At 43.8% G+C, this 21,059-nt stretch overlaps 1 protein-coding gene across 1 annotated transcript in view; it reads right to left on the reverse strand.

Annotated features, from left to right (window-relative positions):
- WDR90 (WD repeat domain 90) overlaps positions 1–21,059 on the reverse strand; it is a 1,374,469-nt gene that overhangs the window by 1,075,240 nt on the left and 278,170 nt on the right. The window contains exons 14-16 of the mRNA XM_086941318.1: positions 4,744–4,801; positions 4,161–4,279; positions 3,468–3,629 (exon numbers count right to left, since the gene is read on the reverse strand). Of these exons, the coding sequence (XP_086797444.1) occupies positions 3,468–3,629; positions 4,161–4,279; positions 4,744–4,801 (339 nt within the window). The remainder of the gene's footprint in view (positions 1–3,467; positions 3,630–4,160; positions 4,280–4,743; positions 4,802–21,059) is intronic.

Consider the following 21,059-nt stretch of genomic DNA (forward strand, 5'->3'; position numbering starts at 1 on the left):
GAATGCAGATAGCATATTTCATTTATATAATTCTTAACCAGTCTCTGGAGGCTTTACCTAAGGGGTATGAAGGGGCCACTCTCATAACAGCTCAATCCCTTATCCCTTTTTAAAGAGATCACTTCGAGGGGTGATGGGAATCTAGTCTTCCTAACTATGGATCACTAGAGTAAGTGAAAGGGACTTCATCATTGTTTGGTATCAATACTGGGTCTTTAATGTGTTATAAGTTAGTTTAGACCATACTCAATCCTGGACCTTTCTGATGGGGCTGGGAGTCCTCTGTAGAGAAGAGAGTGTGTTCTCTACCAGCCGGAAATTTGTTCTCATTTGGAATTTTTGGGGTTCAATATCTATAACAATTTAATCTTTGCCATTGCTCCGGAGAGGACCTCTGAGTAACTGAGTGTTCAATATCCATGTACATCAATCTGTGCCTCTACGATTACCTTCAAGAACTGTAGGGGGTAGAGTGTTCTACAGCACTCAATCCTAAACATGTCTGCGATTCCCTTTTTGAATGAATATTAATTTGATATTGATGCTGCATCAATCACTGACTTCCAAAAGGATCTTCCCTACATGTTAGGATATTTCAGACTCCAAGGCTGGTTTCTTTAAAGCTTCAGAGTAGAGGAATCCTTTCTAGCAGGGCAGTTCATATCACTCATTCCAAATTTCTTGGCCCCTCTGCTGGGGGTAGTTTCAAAGTTATCAATGATCACCACTTTGAAGGTTTTGAATGCTGCGGAGAGTAGACGAATGGCAAACTCTTTATTATTGTCCCATATTCCTTTAGTAATCCAAGGTCGATGATATACTCTTGTTTACGCCATTCTCAACATAGTTGAGTGGACCATGACATAAATGACTGTTAGACCTGGCACCATTGGCGTGGGTCTCCCTTCCATTTTTGTTGCTGCTGCCTCATGTGTTTTGCTGGTGTTGGCTGCTCAGAGCACGGTGCCACTGCCAATCAGTGCAAGTGCTCCCTATATAAAGTGTATATGTTGATTGGGTTCCACTATTGGCTCATTTGGTTTACTATCAGACCCCAGTAAAGTGCACCAGGAGTGCTCAGGGCTTGTAAATCCAAATGCTGCTAGTAGGCTAGCGGCACTGGTTGTGCCACCCACAGAAGCAGCCCTGTAAAATGTGTCTAAGGTCTGCCATTGCTGAACCTGTGTGCAGTCTGGTACTGTCATGCTGACTGAGCAAGTGCACCTACTTGCCAGTCCCTAAACCTTCCCTTAACTTCATATTAGTCACCCCTATGGTAGGCCCAAGGGCAGGGTGCATTGTAAGCATAAGGTAGGACAAGCCCTGATGTGTGTGGCATGTCCTAATAGTGAATTACAGCCAATTTCGTTTTTTCACTATTGCAAGGCTACCTGTTCTAATAGGCCAGAATGGGCTGTTAGAATGTTTACATCCTACATTCCTAACAGACTCAGGGAACGTGGTAGAAATTCGAGTTTAACATGCCTGAACTCAGAATAATAAAATACATCTTTTAGTAAAGTTTATTTTCATGTTCTGTGTTTGAAAATACCCCTTTTAGAAAGTTGGTATTAGCTAGCCTAACCATTTCAGCCCACCTTTGCTCTGATGTGTATCTGCTGTCTGGTTTCTGTGAGTGACAGGGCTGGGGAATTCCAGGAGACAGGCTGGACAGCAAGGTGGTGAATAGGAAGATTACATCCAGGATGGGTGGGAGGAGTGCACCTAGACACTGAATAGGGCTGTGCTCTGCCACCACAATGCTGGCTCCACCTCCTGCAGAACATCTGATGTCTCTGCACTGCACACTGAAAGCAGAAGCCTGCATCCGGTCAACAAAGTGCTCAGAAACTGGACTGAACTAGGCACAGGTACCCTGGCCTGAGAGAACAAAAGATTTTCAGTATAAATATAGGAGCCCTGCTCCTAAGAAATTAGATCCTGTTTTGAACCAAGAAGAGCCTCTGCCCAACGAGAAGGACCTGGAAAAGCTGCAAGGAGGAGTACTGTCCCTAACCTGTGGGATTGGCCTGTGGTGGGTGCCTTGCTGCGAGAGGAGAGGAGAATATTGAAGAAACTTTTATCTACTTGTGCATTCTGAACAATCTCCAATGGCTTATGTGTGAGCCTACCGCCTGAACGGAGTCCCAGGACTATTGGACTCCTCCTGCCTTCGCTAACGAATTGCTGAACTTTGCCCGAACTTCCTTGACGCTGGAGCCGCGACCCCAGTGCGCCTCGTCCCCTCCTTTGCTGTGACGCCTGTGCCTGGCCGCCCGCACCATGTGAGCCCGCTCTGCTACGAGCTGTCCCTCGCACTGTCCCGCCAGGGCCGCCCGCACTCTGCCTCACTCTCCCCCCCTTTTTGGAGCCGCACTGCTCGCTTCGCCGCCCCCACCGCTGGAAGCCGGATCGGAGCGCATCGCAAGGTAAAGTAAGGCCCGTACACTCCAAGCGTACAGGCCGCCTCACACCGCGCTCCTGATCCCTGAGGCTGCGCCGCACTGCAAAGCCCGGCCCACACGCCACGTACTGGCTGCCTCGTGCCGCACTGCCGGCATCGGAAGAACAGTCCCCGAACCGAAGGTACGGCTCGAACGCCGTGAACGCCTAAACAGAACCAGCATCGTCCACCTTGCTCCTCGAGGCCGCCCCGCTCTACGCCTCTCACCAAGAAGCCTACAGCAGCCGGGGCCCTCCTCGCAAAGGAGCCGCCAGCATCCTTGGTTGGCCTTCACTTCCCGTACGCCTCATTCGAGCCGGACTCATCACCCTAAAGGTACTGTAACTCGACTTGTACCCCTGTGAGTACGCCACGGACCGAGGAGTCCGCAACAGTTGTGCAGCCCCTTTTTGACATTGTTTTCCACCCTGTGAGAGTCGGACAAAAGTGCGCGCCGCGCACCAAACAAGAGAATTACTCATTTTTGTAACCAAGAACGCTCTTTCCTAAAATAGTATTGTGGCCTAATTTTAAACGTTATTTGGATCTTGTGCTAAGTATTTTATATAAAGAATACCTATTTTTTATACAACTCTGGTGTGGTGTCTATGTGTGGTGTTGTCACTGAGTTACTGTGTATACAAATGTTTAACCCATAACTGTCTGAGATTAGCCTTGTCTGCTCGCGCCATGCAACCTAGAGGGTGAGCAGGAGTTATTTTAAAGAGTAAGTCCCTTGCCCTGACTAGAGGAGAGGGTCCCTGCTTGTCACAAGTACTTACCTGTGCCCCCAATTCTAACAATGACTGACCTGGGTCAGGCAGGGCAGTCAATTACAACATCCTGCCACCCCATATAGGTCTGACTGACAGGTAACAGAAACTTTGCACAAGTAAGACTACACACTGCTAACTGACAGGACATACACAAACTATTGAAGATCAATGTACTGAGCTGACTGAGACCTTGTCAACTACAACTGTGTTAAATAAGCAACTGCTCATAACCTGGCTTTACTACTCACAGCGTGCGCTCTTCTGGCTCTTTTTCAGGTGTGTGGCCCTCTTCGAATGCCAGATCTGTAAACTCTAGATTGTGATACTCTCCTAAATTTACTGGGCAGGAGCGAAGTGTGCCACTCCGCACTCTCCAGAGTCGGATGTTATCACGGCCGCAGGACACCATCCTGTGGAATAAAAATGGTAAGCAAGTATCAAAACATGTGAATCATGAATAAAGCATTACTTAGGACAAAGGAAACACAGCAAAAACAGAATAAAAAGTTAATAATACTTACAACCCACCACATGCCCATCTATGAGCAGCGCCACTTCAATGGTAAAGATTTCTAGTGATGTGAGCTATAGGTTTGTAGTAGTATAAGCTACATCCCAAGACATCATTGTTAGGGTGAAACAATAGGCCTCAGCGACTATCAGTGGTACTGTACTACAACAAGATGGTGTCTTTACAAGGGTGTACTGCAAATCTAGTTTGGCAGCATCAACAGTGCAGTGTGAGTTTCAGCCCAGCAGTCCTCTTCCAGTGCTACAGCAGTAAATGCTTCCTTCAGCAGCACTTGTCAATGCTATATAACTTCAGCTGTTTCAACTCCCAAACCGCACACCCGAAGTCCATTAGCAATAAAAACCATCAACATAATGAGTTCCTTCATATTAGTCCTAGACAAGCCCCAGGATGCACTCTGTCTTCATACCGGGTATCATCAAAGAAAGCAATTTTCATGGTATGGATGTCAACATCAGTGTGAGCTTTTGCTAATACCACCACGTCTCCACCACTGCTTGCCTGGGCTGAATTCCACACCACCACCATCTGCAGGGAGGAGAACAGCATAAAGACTGATCAAATATCTTTCAAAGAGGCATTTTGACCCATTTCCCCTGGGAAAGGAAGCATATTACCAAAAGGCTCTTGAAACCCAATACCATTTGGTGCCATCATACACTCAGGTGCACACCCTCTGTCTAGTTCCACGATAAAAAGCAGTACTGTAGGGCGTTACTGGTAGCCATCTGTAACACTCTGAGATTCACCCAGGTCTCCAATGAGTATTCCGTTTTTGGGGAAGGTTCCCTTTAATTGCAATCCATACAACTTTGTGGATCCCTTATCAACCACCTAGAAAATTGGAATCTGCCATATATGACTGACATAATGGAAAAAAGTACATTGCAGAAATTATACACGACACCAAATCTCCCATTCAGCAGCATTTTTTCTAAACAACGTAATCCTTACGAAACTGAAGTCAACAAATCATTACAGGGCTCACTCACAGTTTTCCCATGGCCATCTTTACCCACACCGCATAGCACTGCTCCACTGTGAGAGAAGCTGCAGAAAGAGAGAGATGAAGAAAACCTTGAGTTAAACTGAATTTTGCAGTCAGATTTCTGAAGTGGGGCAATACTAAACAGCAAACATCATTGATTTTGTTGGCCAAATAAAGACTTGCCTACCTACAGTTTATGCTGCTCTTACCTTCATTCTACATTTCTGATCTAATAGAAATCTATTTCTTTTGACACTTCAGACATATACGAAAGAATCTGTGACACATTTAGTTTATGTCTGTAGCACCAGCAAGAGAGCACAGTGATGTGAAAAGAGAGTACACCTTTTAAGAATTTGTGGTTTTACATATTAAGATATTAGTTATCACCAAATCTAAACTTGTGTGGTAAGAACATGCAAATTTCACTCGGTCATTATTTATTCAACAACAACAGAAATGTGCAAACATTTCAAAGCCTTGTATGAAAGAGTAAGCATGCCCATGCTGCTTCCATATAAGTTAAGAAATAAGTTTGTATGAAGGGCTTCTGTGTGAAGTTTGGAGGGAAGAAATGCGTTACTTACCTGTAACTGCAGTTATCCAGTATTGGTGTTTTTCATAGATTCACATGCATGAATCATTCCCCGTCTCCGGAATGGGAGTCCCCGGTACATAAATAAAGTAATGTCCCATAGACATATAGATAAATAGGCCTAAAGGCCTCATATAAGTAACATATCCTTGTCCTTTTGTAGAAAGGACCAAACTCTAGAAAAGAGCCAATCAGCTGTCACCGCCCTCTAGAACCCTCCTGGAAGGAGCCTCAGTCCCTCAGATTTTCGTACGCACAGTGCTAAGTAGGCGTATAACTTAGAGAAGTAGGTACTAAGAGGATACATTGTGACATCATTCCCAGGAGGGACTTGAAAAGGCGGACTGTTAAGGTCCTTTTTGAAGCCATGAGAAGAGCCAGTGCCAAAAGCTTGTCTTTCCTCTCTTGAGATGGGAAGGCTTTCTTCAGTCGTGTGTCGAGGGTTGCACCTAGGAAATTGATGCGCTGAGAAGGTAGAAGGACTGATTTCTCCCGATTGAGCATGAGTCCTAAACATTTGAAAAGCTGTAGACAGGCGTTGGAAGACCTGGACGTGTCTTCTAAGGATGGAGCCTTGATCAGCCAGTCGTCCAGATATGGAAAGACTTGATGGTGGTGCTGTCTGAGATATGCAGCTACTGGGGAGAGACACTTTGTAAAGATGCGAGGTGCAGACTTGAGTCCGAAGGGCAGGACACGAAATTGAAAGTGTCTGCCTGCCACTGCAAATCTTAAATATTTTTTGTGATTTCTGTGAATCGGGATGTGGAAGTAAGCATCCTGAAAGTCCAGGGACGCCATGTAATCTCCCTCCTCCAGGCGTTGCAAGACTTCCTGGATTGTTACCATGCGTAACAACTGCTTCTTCAGAAATTTGTTGAGGTCTCTGAGGTCCAAAATCGGTCTCCACTTCTTCTCTTTTTTCTGAATTAAAAAGAAACGGGAATAAAATCCTCTCCCTCGCTGAGACAGAGGGACCTTCTCTATCGCCCCTTTTTGGAGCATAAGAGAGACTTCTCGGAAAAGCAGACGTAGATTTTTGAGAAGCATAGGGCGGGTAGGTGTCTGGGGAGGTATATTCCAGAGAATGGCCGAATTGAACTAATTGTAGAACACAACGGTCTGTGGTAATTTGCTTCCAATTTTTTATGAAATGGGATATCTTTCCTCCAATTTTTAATGATGGAGTTGAATCTGGGATTGGCTGAAGTGAAAAGTCATTGTCTACGTCCGTTGTTTTTTTGTTGGCCTTTACCACGAATGGACGTCTTGCCATAAGAGGATTGCTGGCTATGTTGCTGGCGCTGTTGATACTGGGATCGATTCTGGCCTGAAGAATATGAAGACCGGTACTGGTTGTCCCCTCTATAAGAGGATTGTCCTCTACCTCTAGACCCATGAAGGGACTGACTTTTGTACTGGAGAGTGCCCGATGCTCTAGCAGTGTCAGTGTCCTTTTTTTTTACCCTGCAATGCCTCATCAATCTGTGAGACGAAGAGAAATTGGCCATCATAAGGCATATCCAATATTTTTGTTTGTATCTTGGGGCGAAAGGAAGTTGCCCTTAGCCAACCTTGTTGCCGCAACACTGCCGCCCCAGCCAGCTGACGAAATCCTGTAGTAGCGATATCCATCGCACAGTCTATTATCTCTGACACAGAGGCTTCACCCTCTAGCAAGATCTTCTTCGCCTCTTCTTTTGCCTCGTTAGGTAACTCCGATAGATATGGGGCTATATCTGCCCATAGCTGTCTATTGTAGCGCCCCAAAAGCGCCAAAGCATTGCCCGCTTTTACTGTTACTGCCGCCATTGACGAGAACCGCTTCCCAAGGTTGTCTAATCTGCGGCCTTCCTTATCTGGAGGGGCTGATAACGGATTTGGATTTCTTCTGGACCGCCTGTGTAACAACCGAATCCGGCTTGGGTGACCTATTTAACAGCCAGTGCAGTATCAGGCGCCCTATACTTTTTATCTAAGCGAGGTAACACCGGAGGTACCGAGGAAGGGTTCTGCATAACCTTAACACCCTGCTCCCACAGGTATTCAATAATGGGTATTGATCTTACTGATTTATTAAGAGGCTCCTTAAAATCATATAAGAAGCAGTCCTGCTGTTGAGTGATCATTGGAATTTTGAAACGTTAAGCGGCCCTCTCAACCACATTATGAAACCCTCCAATGTCGGCGGGTGGTGAATCTACAGGGGCAGGTACTGGAGATGCGGGAGAAGGGATGACATAGTCATCCCAGTCATCGTGATTAGATGTAGTATCTTGTAGTTCTCCCTCTTCCTGTTGTTCTTCTCCCTCCTCCTCATCAGTAGATGGAGGATGCAGTAGATCAATCCGCTCCGGCTGTTCACTCAATGGTGGAGGCCGTGGTCTTGGTGAGGGGGATACTGCGGGAGGTTGAGGAGCAGGAGACTCTGGAAACCTCTGTTTATAGTCTTGTATAAGGTACCACAAGTCCGAAACCAAAGAGGCCGGAAGGCAAACCATTGGAGGTGGAGGTGGATGATATTCCTCCTCCTGATCTTCTTTGTCTGAAGTCTGACATTGGACAAGAAGCTCAGAAGGGCTTGTCGCCGTCTGAAACATGTCCCCTTCATCTGAATCCTCCTCCTGAAGAAGACATGCTGGAGGCAGTGGCTTGACTCTGCTTGGCGATGTTAAAGCCGGCGTCAGCGCCTTTTTTGTAATCTTTAGGTGCACATATGTGCTTTGCAGACCTGAATCCTTCATCGTTGGCGGGTGTCGTAGCCGGAGGATTCATCGTCGACGGGGCCAACGTCTTGGTGGACTGTATTCTCGTCGACGGTGTCTTAGTCGACGGTACCTTTGTCGACGACGTTTTCGTCGACGATGTTTACTTCGTCATTGAGGTCGTCGCCGATTCAGTCGTTGGCGAGCGCAGCCTCGACGGGAGCTTTGACGTCGACTGCGTTTTCTTGATGCTTATCGTCGACGACACAGTCTTACCTGCTGTCGACGATGGGGTCGTAGTCGTCGACGAGGACAATGACGTTGATGCCATCGACGTAGAAACAGTTGTCATCTATGTTGACACATACGATGCAGTAGACATAACTCTCCTCGACGATGAAGACACCCTCGACGATACCGTCGACGACGGAGTCGAAGCAGGCTTTTTGAAGGTGGAAACTTCCTGAGAGGAAACCTTCGCAGAAGTTGCCTTGGAGAGAACCTCTGAAGACTTTTTTGACGTCTTCTTTTGAGGAGGCACCTTAGGGCTAGGTGAAGCCACCCTTGGTCTTTTTAGTGAAGATTTGGAAGAGACTGAAGGACCTTCACTTTCCTCAGAAGATTCCAAGTTGTCTCTGTCTTTTAGCCTCTGGAGCCAAATTAAGAGGCGTCCCTCACGGTCTTTGAGGGTTTTAGTGGAAAAGGTACGACATACCTTGCAGTCCTTGGAAGAATGGTCTGGATACAGGCAATACAGACAGTCTTGATGTTGGTCATCATTATGCAGCCTTTTCTTTCCACAGGAACCACAGGACCTAAAAAGACCCTTTTTTGGTGTGTCAGCCATAATAGTATTAGCAACCACAGATGGAACAGAATAAAATGCCAAAGAACACTGGAAACCAGCTGTGAAGAGAAAACTGAGCAGAGCTCAGAGGAGACTCCCTTAGCACAACGTGGGGTAGAAAATCTGCGGGACTGAGGCTCCTTCCAGGAGGGTTCCAGAGGGAGGTGACAGCTGATTGGCTCTTTTCTAGAGTTTGGTCCTTTCTACAAGAGGACAAGGATAGGTTACTAATATGAGGCCTTTAGGCCTATTTATCTATATGTCTATGGGACATTACTTTATTTATGTACCGGGAATTCCCATTCCGAGTACCGGGAATGATTCAGGCATGTGAATCTATGAAAGACACCCCTAATACTGGATAATCATGTTCTCCTGAACAGATTTACTAGCACTGAACATATTCTCAAAGTGGATACCATTCTCAAAGATATAATAACAATAAAAGAGGACTACGATTGAGTAATGGAACTGACGCGCAATGAGTGGTGGTCTCCGATTTTGAGATACACACCACAAATGTGAAAATCTCCAAAGTTGCACGAGACATAAAAAACTTTAAACAAGAGGAAATTTATCCCTACCTCAAGGACGATTTTTATGCAAATAATAATCCAAGTTCTCTAAATCTACAATATAGAGGTAGATCAAGGAATAAGTTTATAACTTTCTCGGATACATCCTCAGACTCAGACCAAGGATCTAGTAGTGGTTACCATCCATATTTCAAACACCCAAGAGTACAACAACCTTTTTTTGGCAGAGGCAGGTACAGAGACAGTATAGTTACTTACCAACAGAAACTGAATTAATAGTTTTGTCAAAGGGACTCTCATTTGTACCTACTAACTTACAAAATTCAGTAGACACTAAGACTGAAGGGTAATCAACGTTTACTCCGCATATTTTTTTCCGCGGACTTTGAGCTCGCATATCATTTCTCCGCGAGGTCTTTGACCTCGCATACCATCACTCCGCATTTTTTCACAACGTGTGTGCATTTACCATGCATGCCTTTACAACTAATTACGTTGTAAAGGCATGTATGGTAAATGCACACGCATTGTGAAAAAAAAAAATCTTCAAGAAGATGGAACCAGGAGGAGTGTGGAACCACGACGAGAGAGAGGTAAGAGGGTTTGGGTTCTTTTTTTAGGGGTGGGGGGGTCGTGCTGGGGTAGTGATTGTGTAGTGTAGTGTAGTGTTGTGGTGGTTGTGTAGTGTAGGGTCGTGCTGGGGGTAGTGTTATAGGGTTTAGGGTAGTGTTGTAGTGTTTGTGTAGTGTAGGGTCATGTTGGGGGTAGTGTTTTAGAGTTTAGGGTAGTGTTGTAGTGTTTGTGTAGGGTCATGCTGGGGGTAGTGTTTTAGGGTAGTGTTGTAGTGTTTGTGTAGTGTAGGGTCATGCTGGGGGTAGTGTTTTAGGGTTCAGGGTAGTGTTGTAGTGTTTGTGTAGTGTAGGGTCATGCTGGGGGTAGTGTTTTAGGGTTTAGGGTAGCGTTGTAGTGTTTGTGTAGTGTAGGGCCATGCTGGGGGTATTGTTTTAGGGATTAGTGTAGTGTTGTAGTGTTTCTGTAGTGTAGGGTCATGCTGGGGGTAGTGTTTTAGGGATTAGGGTAGTGTTGTAGTGTTCGTGTAGTGTAGGGTCCTGTTTTAGGGTAGTGTTGTAGTGTTTGTGTAGTGTAGGGTCATGCAGGGGTAGTGTTTTAGAGTTTAGGGTAGTGTTGTAGTGTTTGTGTAGTGGAGGGTCATGCTGGGGGTAGTGTTGTAGGGTTTAGGGTAGTGTTGTAGTGTTTGTGTAATTTAGGGTTATGCTGGGGTAGTATTTTAGGGTTTAGGGTAGTGTTGTAGTGTTTGTGTAGGGTCATACTGGGGAGAGTGTTTTAGTGTTTAGGGTAGTGTTGTAGTGTTTGTGTAGTGTAGGGTCATGCTGGGGTAGTGTTTTAGGGTTTAGGGTAGTGTTGTAGTGTTTGTGCAGTGTAGGGTCATGCTGGGGGTAGTGTATTAAGGTAGTGTTGTTGTCTTTGTGTAGGGAAGAAAAGTGCTTTATGGTAGTGTTGGGGGGTCGTGCTGGGTAGTGTAAATGTAGGAAAAGGACTGTGTTGAGGGTGGGTGGTGCAGGGGTACTACATTAGGGTGTAGGGTAGGGTACTCTTACTTACCTTTAAAACTTTTACAATGAGTATACCTTTAACATGCATGCCTTTGCGTTTGAAAGGCATGTGTGGTAAAGGCATATTCGTTGTAAAAGTTTGTGTTGTGTTAATTTGCGGTGTGATAGTATTTGCGGAATAATTTTTGCGGAGTGATGGTATGCGGGGTATTTGTATGCGGAATAACATCACATATTCAGAATGAAGTCTTACAATTCTTGAGGAAGGTGCGTTTAAAAGCGTTTTTTCAAGATAAAATAATACCAGAACAAACCAACATTAGCGGTTTGCGGAATAAATCAACCTTCATCCCAGAAAGTATTACCTAGCCAACAGAAATTCTAGTTTTTGAAGAACAAATTTTGAGGGAGTTGGATACTTTACATAAACAGAAAATCTACTACAATAACAACTGTAGTAAACAAGAAAAATTGGCACTTAAGGATCTATCTGAGAATTCTGCCATTATAATAAAACCAGCGGACAAGGGGGGAGGAATTGTGCTTTGGGATAGGAATAAATATGAAGAAGAGGTATCTCGCCAATTGTCCAACCCTATACACTATCGAGTCCTAGAACATAATCCAACACAAGAATTACAATTAGAAATACAAGAAATAACAAGAGAGGGACTCGAGGGAGGTTGGATATGCCAGAATGAATATGATTTTTTGAACAGTGTCACCAATAAAATACCCAACATCTATGTCCTCCCAAAAGTACATACATCCACCAATAAACCACCGGGGAGACCAATTGTGTCTGTGTGTGGTTCACTTATGGAACCATTAGCTAAATACATAGATACCTTTTTGTTGCCACCTGTTAAAGAAACTAGATCATATGTCCGGGACACTATGGACTTTATAGCACAAATAGAAGGCTTGCCTTTCGATCATATAAAACAATGGCTAGTATCTTACGATATAGAATCTTTATATACTAACATTCCTCAAGATGAGGCATTGGCAGCGATGGAACAAGCCCTGGAGAATAGAGAACGTTCCCATCAAGTACCAACGGATTTATTACATCACTAGCGTATTTGTGTCTGAAAAATATTTCTTTAACTTTAAGGGCACCCTGTTTCTTCAAGTTTCCGGGGTTGCAATGGGTTGCAGCTTCTCCCCAGAAATTGCCAATTTGGTTATGTCCCAATTTGAACCTAAGTGGATCTATGGCGACACCAACCCCTTTAAATCTAAAGTGGGTGATTGGTGTTGTTACATAGACGATATTTTCTTTATCTGGGATGGTGATGAAATGGAACTCATGATTTCCATATGTGGCTTAACCAGAGGACTATGGAGTTTAAGTTTACTATTTCTAAAAATCAGGAGAAATTGAGCTTCTTGGATGTTTATGTCCAGCATGACAACGGTGAGTTATCCGTTGGCTTATACACTAAGCCGTCAGATCGAAATACCCTGTTGCATTTTGAAATTAGTCCCCCAAGGACGTTAAAAGAAAATCTGCCATACGGACAGTTCCTCCGGATTAGGAGGAACTGCACCCATAAAGAAGACCACTTCCATAATGCATATATTTTGAATGATAAACTAGTGTCATGTGGGTACCCTAAAAAATTTGTTAAATCGGCACTTAAGAGAGCATGGTACACACCAAGGAAGACACTTTTGACACCCAAAGAACACAACAAAGAAACACCTTTGACGTGAGTTCTAACTTTCGAACCAAAGGCTAACAGAGTGAAAAAAATAATCCAAAAAAACTGGAAATTGATTGAGCCTTTGGGCTTGGAGAAGCCACTTTTTGCTTTTAGAAAAGGAAGGAACATCAGACAGCAACTAGTTAGAGCAGATACCCATAAGGAATCGAATAATAAGGACCTGCAAAGTCTATTGGGCTTGGCCCCAGTGTTTGGCCATTACCGTTGCCAGTCATGCACAGCATGTAATTACACCACTGACACAAAACAACTTGATATTAATGGACAAATCCACTATCAAAAAGTATTTTCTAACTGCAATACAAAAAATACTGTGTATTGTATAAAATGCCCATGTGAGAAGTTTTATATAGGGCAAACGACGCAAGCTGTAAAAAAACGAGTGCTACAACTCAAGTCTAGAATTAAATGTAAGGCACATGGGGCTTCATTGGTACAACACTATATTGATGCTGGTCACTCCGAACAAGAGATTCACAGGTCAGTCCTGAATGTAATATCAAACATCATGGGGGAAGATGTACAGAGAAAATTAAATAAACTAGAGGCAAGATTTATAAAAAATATCATACCGCCAGAGAAGGTCTGAATGACCAGGATGAGATGTGTGCATTAATACAATTGTAGAAAGAATGGTTAGGTACATGACGTTGTGGATTTACAGTAATATAGCTAAATGTGCTAATTTCTTTTCTTTTCTTATTATGTTTTATTCTTTCACTGATACTTGATAATGTAAGATTAATGATATGTACAATTGACATATCAGAATGAGAGGAGTGGCGGCTTCTTTGGCTCCAGGTGTCCGTAATTTATTTTGGGGTTTAAGGCGGTATATTTTTCTTGCTCCTTATCAAATATAATACAGTTAATGGTGATGGATTGGTCTTGTCTCACGTGGTGTGACTATTTAATAGACAGAGTATAGACTGGGGTTTAGCCCGTTCATATATATAATTAATGTTATCTTTATTCCCATTTTGAGTTTTTATATTTTACTATTTTAGTGGCGCAATCCCCAGCGTTTTTACGATTCATGGCAGTAGTTTAATTAACCTTGCCCTTTAGATGAGCTTCTCCGTTGCCTGGGCACATTGAGCTGTAATCTGTCTTTGCGCTTCATTTACACAATATAGTGCTGACGGTAGCATAACACTTGACCTACGGCGATGCGGAAGCAAGGAATGGCGTCCGTGCGTTTGGCAGTGTAAGAAGTGGAAATTAAAGACCGGTAAGACCTGTCAGAAAGTGTTTTTGGTCAGTAGTATTTTGAGAAGGAAGAGTCTTTCAATATGAAGAACGGTTAGACTTACGCTGTATCTCCCTTCTCCTGCACACAGAATACCGGCATCTTCCGGCTGGTGCATACATATCCTTACGGTTCCCAGGCAGAGTGATTTTTTCCCGATACAGCTGGGACGACGTCTTGGAAGCCATCCAGAGTGAGTGATTACCATAAGGGGTCTGGATATTGGCTACTTACAATGGAAAGTTTTTTGTGAAAAGCTATTATAAGAATTTTTGTTTTCCCTGTTCCCCGTTTTTTGTGTATATTCTTTCAGACTCTCGAAGGAAGTTCCATTTAAAAGGCTACGCTCTAACTTATGTGGATAGCCTTCATACCATAAGATACATTGTGGAAATTGCTCACAAAGAAATAGGTATGTTAAATCCTTGTTGGTACGTTTAGTTACCAGTTGATGGACTATTTATTCGTTGGGCTCTTTTTTCTTTAGGTGCACTGGGAGCACTATTTTATTCATTTTTATTCAGTATCACGATGACATGTATGATAATTTCACTTTTGGACACCTTGCTGAGTTCGGTTTGCCGTCACTTCAGGTCATGTTGTTGTTTGATTTAATGGAGATGAATTTTTATTATTGGATAATCATGGATGTATTTTGTGTATATAGGTCCAGCATTAGTAACGTATTTTGAAAATAACACGTGGATATGTTGGTTGTAAATAGTGCTTTTTGATATTGTAGGTACTATATACTTTTATGTCTAAATGGAAGCCCTAGTCCTGATGAGGCCCGCAAGTTGATGGGCTGAAACGCGTCAACATTTTGGATATGGACACCTGAATTAAAATTAATTTACAATAATAATCAGCAGTGGATAAACAATAAGGATCAAATCAAGGATCTCTTGAACACTGCTGTGATAAGGTGTACCTAATTAATTAGGAATGCTCTTTTGACAATAGAGGATAGAGCATCCAGTCAAACAGTAGGGGCTATAAGAAATAACGAGTGAATGTATAACCTATTATTTCCAGTGTTGCGTAAATATTTGTATATGTTGAGTGTATATGTTTGTAAATATTGATGTATATATGTTTATACTGTAGAAAAGAAGTGAAGTAAAAAATGAATATATGAAACATTTGAAAACAAAATAAAGTATCCGAAAAAGGAGACGTATCCGGTGAACACAATTAGTTATTGAGGTAATGGTGGGTAATTGACACATTAAAAACGTAAGGATTTATTCCAGAATAAGAAATGGGTCCAGATAGGTAATTAACAAACCTGTCTGAGTATTTTTCATTGAATTGGTCCCACAGCATCATAGTTTGGCTTTTGTATGTTTTTTCCCCAGATGCTTTTTGGGTTAGATAGGGAAACCCCTTTTTGGATTATGCTCCATTCAGGTGACAGCTTGCTGATGCTGAGGGTCTGATTCCCCCCCCTCTCCCCCTCGCTAGGGCATACACACCAGCCCCGCTACCTGACGACCACTCTACAGGCTGTGGTACTGAAAATTCTGGACCCTGCTATTGTGTGGTACCGAAGCTTTACACTCGTGTCAAAAATATCATCGTATCATGACAAATTTGGTATTGGAGGACCGGTAATGATTGGGATATTATACCTATGCATTTGCGTCATGAGTGAGTGACGAAATCACCCTGAAATCGTAGTTTCTGTCTTGAACCCTCGGGTTCCATTTTGTGAGCGGCATCCATTTTGTGTTTGCCCTTACATAGTCAAAATGACCAAGGCCGAATTCAATCTGAAAGGACACGTACACCTTTGCTGACTCCTCTGTGACCTGGGCAATCTGACTCCACTGCCTCAAGCCAAACCTGTTCGGGCAGTCCCCCATCCCAATGGCCAAGCGAGATTAGCATCAAAGCACAACATGTCATAAACCATTCATCGCATACAAGCTACGCTTTATCACACACACACCTGTCCCTGTTTCTTCTTTATGACTAGTTTTACAAGGAGGAGGTGCCCGATTTTATTGGGGGTTCATCGATATCTGATGGAAGTTCTGGGCCTTGCTGGGTAATCTATCACGAACTGGACAAACTAAAATGTGGGCTTGTCATCATGACTCTGCTTTTTCTTTGTGGTAGAAATATTTGTATGACCAACTGTAAAACCAGGAATTCTTGCCTGAAGCTCAATATTTTGTATAAAGAGAAGAGGCTGGTTCTGTAAAAACGAGCAGTCTCCTGAGAACATACATGCGCTTCATGCTGTTGTTGATTTTCTTTTTTTTAGGGAGGTACCCCCCTTCCATCGTTAGTAGCCTAGTTTCAGTCGGCAGTTCGAAGTCCGACTCAGTTACAGAAACATAATTCTGTACACATTCCCACAAGGGTACCACACTAAAAGTGGGGGTAATAACTTCCTCCGACTCGGCTCACTCACCATGGGAGAGGTCAGGTATATCCGTGACCAACGTATAATGATGAGATCGTTTACCGCAATACTCAGGGGACACGTTATAGATCCCTCTCTTTCTCACACTTGCAGCTCTCCGAAAACTGGAGTTCATTTGTTGTTGAACCATGATCGCTGATGCTGAGCACTGTTTATGTTTATGCTGATAGACCTGTGATTTGTTGTATGCCCCGCGAGGGATTTTGCTTGGACATGTAAAAAACCCTAATAAAAAGATTTAAACAAATAATAAAAGAGGACTAGAGAAGCCTCAGCAAGTATGGTAAAATGCAGTAAAACCCATCTGGGGATGTAAACTTTGAGCAAAAAAGCTTTACTTATTTGCGACTTCAGCTGCCCTGCCTTGGAATCTTTCTTCCCCTGGATCAATGGTTCCTCATTGTCATGTTGGGAATACGTGGAAGAAACATCAAAATAGCAGCCATGGTAACCAATGAGATGGAGTACCTCAGTTGGCGCCCAACTCGGGACGGTATCAAGCGGTATCGGTCCAAGCCAGATGTTCGTGAGGAGCTTCGTGTGAAAATTCCAGAGGACGGCCAGCCACTTCAGTGACCCCTGTATGTCGACGTGGTTTCGAAGGTCTTTGCTGCGAGGTTCCCCGCGTCCCGACGGCTACGAAGGACTGCTGCCCTGACTATCGCCCTGTTTTGGACCCTTGATGCTTGGTAGAGCGAAATGATAGACGAGTCTTCTGGTGACGTCATCGATCATCGATACTTCAGTTAAGTATAAGTGGAGCGTCTCCCAGTCCTTAGTTTGGTTCTTAGTTTGGTATCCCTTGGGATACGCTGTGATTTGGAACTTGCAAGCACCAAAGCCGAGCGACTCGTGTATTCACGAGACTATCATATTCGATAATCCTTTGAAGTTTGAAGCTAGACTAGAGAGCGAAGATGCCTGGTCTTAGCAGACTTGGAAATTTGTTTTGTCTTGGTTGTAGTAGGGACTCCCGATTGGAGGACTCGTGTCCGGTTCCTCCGATTGGAACTCCAACATATGAGCTCTATGTGAAGCATGGCGTAGGCCCTATCACATATAATGAAGTGTGGATCCGATACACCAGAAACGATGGTGTCTTAAAATGGCCCCAATATGGTAGTTTTGACACAGAGATTTTGGATAATCTAGAGGTGAAACTTTTCAAGAAGAAAGCCCGGCCGGCGATGTTTGACTCCTTTCGCCTATGGCGCAAAGAAGCCAAACAGAAAGAAATGAAATTAGCAAAGAAAAATAAACCAGGTATGTCAATGGTACAAGCTGCTGTTGCATTCAGGGATAATGGGGAAGAGTAAGAGAATGAACAAACACTTAGAAGTAGGAAGTTAGCGGTAGACAAATGCTACCCAGTGTTGCCACGTAAAGGACGAGGATCAAAAGAAGAGCTTGATAAGGATCCTTTAATGTCTCATCTACTGAGTTCTCCACCTCCATATGCGCAGAGTGCTACAGCACCACAGCAACCCTTGGTTGTACAACCCCCTATTGTTGGACAGCAAGCACCAGCTCCTCTTCAGCTGGTTCCTACTCCTCCGGCGCAGCCCTCTCAAGGGCCGCCTCCTTTGCTACATACTCCATCTGCTTTTTCTACGACTTCGCCTACTGCTCCAACTGCTTATCTTAATACTCCCTCTGCTACTGCCTCCACCTCTGCTTTACATCAGCCTGTCTTTTCTGGCACATCTGCCTTTCCATCAGTTTCTCCTTCCGTTCGACAGAGAGTAGCAAACACTGTCACTGGTCTTTTCTCACCTTTCTTTGGGTCGCCTAATACGACCCCTAACACAGAACGAAGACAGTTGCGGAGTCGACTGCCTGATTATCAAGAGAGAGAAGTACTGAATGAGTTAGCACGCAAATGGGTTACCGATACTGTAAAGTATGACGTTCAGTCCGTCATGGAAGTCTTCCGTCAGTGGGAAGCATCTACACAGAGATATGTATTTGAACAAATGTGTGTATATCTCCGTGAAGATTTGAAGGGAAATGATCCAGAGCACGACATGCCTGAATTATTCCGTGTACGGTTCAAGTTCGCAGAAGGCATGATTGTGAGTGCTGATGTTGAACAAGCGATTGAGACGTTGTTGTCTTATAGGAGTAAAGGAAGCAATTCTCGATCCCTATCTGAGCATGACATGCCAGGTAGGAAAAAGGCGCGACAGTATCCCATGAGAGAGGTTCCCCCAGTTTGGAGGGAAGGTGATGCAAATGCGAATCCAGCCATTCCACCCCATTTTCAGCGTGTGTGGGTACATGTTCCCTGGAAAAGATCTGGGGTTTTAGCGTTTAAGCAGACGTTGCCTGATCCCCGTAAAAATCCTGCAGGATATTATAAGGAGTTATCACAGACTGCCAGCTCCTGTATCATGAATCTAGCAGATGTAGACATGTTGTTTGGAAATGTTGTTCCACAGCCTTTATGGGGAAAGATTCGTCATACAGATCATGATCAAGAGTTAGGTGATACATGGGTTAATATTGCTGCTGCTGATGCTAGACAAGTTGGTGGCTCTAAGCCCGAGCCTTTGGTAGCAGAGCTTCCTGGTAGAATTATCACTTATATGAAGACTCTGATGCCTGAATTGCTTGTGAATTGGGACAAGTTGTCTGCGTGCAAGCAGAGGAAAGATGAAAATGTGTCTGACTTTTTCACGCGGTTTGAAGAGACTTTCGTCGATCATAGTGGTCAGGATATGGCTACTGAGGGTTGCCAAAGATTGTTTGTTGACAAATTTGTACATAATTTGCTTCCTGAACTGTGTAATAAGTTGAAAGATTCAGAAAGTGCTTGGGCTGTTTCCACGTCAGCACAGATTTTAGCCACAGCCCAGTACTATGAGAATAGGCGTAAAGATGAGCTAGAGAAGGCAGATAAAAAGACTAAAGAATTGAAAACTAAAGTCCTTCTACAGCAAGATTATCCACCTCGTACTGCTAGTCAGCACGATTATCAGCAACCCCAGCAGTATTCAAGAAATTCGCAAAGAAACGAGTCTTCTCAACCACGTTTACCGTATGGACCGAATCAGTGTGCGTATTGCAAGGAAGAGGGTCATTTCAAGAGTAGTTGTCCGGCTTTATTACGGCGTATGAATGGTGTTTCTGGTGCAAGAGGTCGAGGTGTTCAACACGCCCCTAGAGGTACGGGTCGTGGAAATTTCCCCCAGAATGCTCCTTCTTTCCCGTCTCAGAATTCTATGAATAGTTTTGATCAACAGAATAATGCGTTTTCTAGGACAGCTCAGTACTATGCTGATGACTACTATGCAGAAAACGAGAATGAGGGTAATAATTGCTAGGACAGCCATGGACAAAGAGAGGGAGTTGTTTCAGTTCCAGTAGATCAGAATGGACCTTATGTTGAGGTGATTACATCAGGTGTGTCAGAGCCTTTTCTGTTGGATACTGGTGCTACGAAGAGTTCTATTATGCACTCTAAACTCCCTGGCGCACCTTTGTCTGGCGAAATGAACGTTTCAGTAGATTTTTCTGGCGCCCCGGCTAGGAACCCGATCTCTAGTCCTATGTCCCTTGCTGTGGGCCATGTGAATTAGAAGCACCCCTCATTCTTACAACAGGTTGTGGTGAAAACTTGTTGGCACTGGATCTGTTAAAGAGACTATATGCAACTTTGTACTGTTCTCCTTCGGGAGTACAACTCACACTGGGTAAGAAAATGGTTTCTCCAATGTATTTGTCAAGGGAAAAACTTCCAACAGAATTGTCTTCTCTTCCGGATATACTTTGGGCCACTGGCTCTAATGATGTGGGTCTTTTGGAAATAGCGCAATATGTTATAACATTGAAAGCCAATGTTAGAATGCCACGTATTCCCCAATACAAGATCTCTAGCGAAGGTGAAAAGGCGTTGTTAGCGATCATTTATGATCTGATTGAGAAAGATGTCATTGAAGAGACAACAGGGAACATCTGTAATAGTCCTGTTCTGCCGGTTTTAAAGCGTACTGATCCTTCCCAACCGCCTGTTTATAGGTTCGTGATTGATCTTAGAGAAGTGAATAAGATTGTTGTGCCACAGTTTCCAGTTGTTCCTGATATCACTGCCCTATTGACTATGGTTCCGCTTCAGCCACTTGGTTCACAGTGATTGACTTGAAGAATGCTTTCTTCAGCATCCCTATTGCCGAGGAGAGCAGGGATATTTTTGGCTTCAATTTAGGAGGCCGAAGTTTCCGCTTCAAACGCGCTCCTCAGGGCTACTGTGAAAGCCCATCTATATTCAGTCAGGCTCTGAAATCACAGCTTGACACGATTGTTCTACCTGATGGCGCGACCCTTATTCAGTACGTCCATGATTTGCTAGTCGCAGCAGATACTGAGGAGATTTGCAAAGAAGCTACTTTGTCATTGTTGCGTCATTTATGTGATCTGCGCCACAAAGTCTCTCTTTCAAAATTACAATATTGTCGACAAGAAGTGACCTACTTAGGTCACATCTTATCGAAGGAGGGAAGGAAGCTGACCCCAGAAAGAATTCAGGCAATTGCAAAATTGAGTGTCCCAAGGACACAAAGAGAAGTGCGTGCTTTCTTGGGCATTACATCATATTGCAGACAATGGATACCGAATTTCTCCTTGTTGGCCAAACCTTTGGTGGCATTAACTTGC

Source organism: Lissotriton vulgaris, chromosome 10, assembly GCF_964263255.1.
Source record: "Lissotriton vulgaris chromosome 10, aLisVul1.2, whole genome shotgun sequence".
In the NCBI taxonomy this organism is placed as follows: Eukaryota; Metazoa; Chordata; class Amphibia; order Caudata; family Salamandridae; genus Lissotriton; species Lissotriton vulgaris.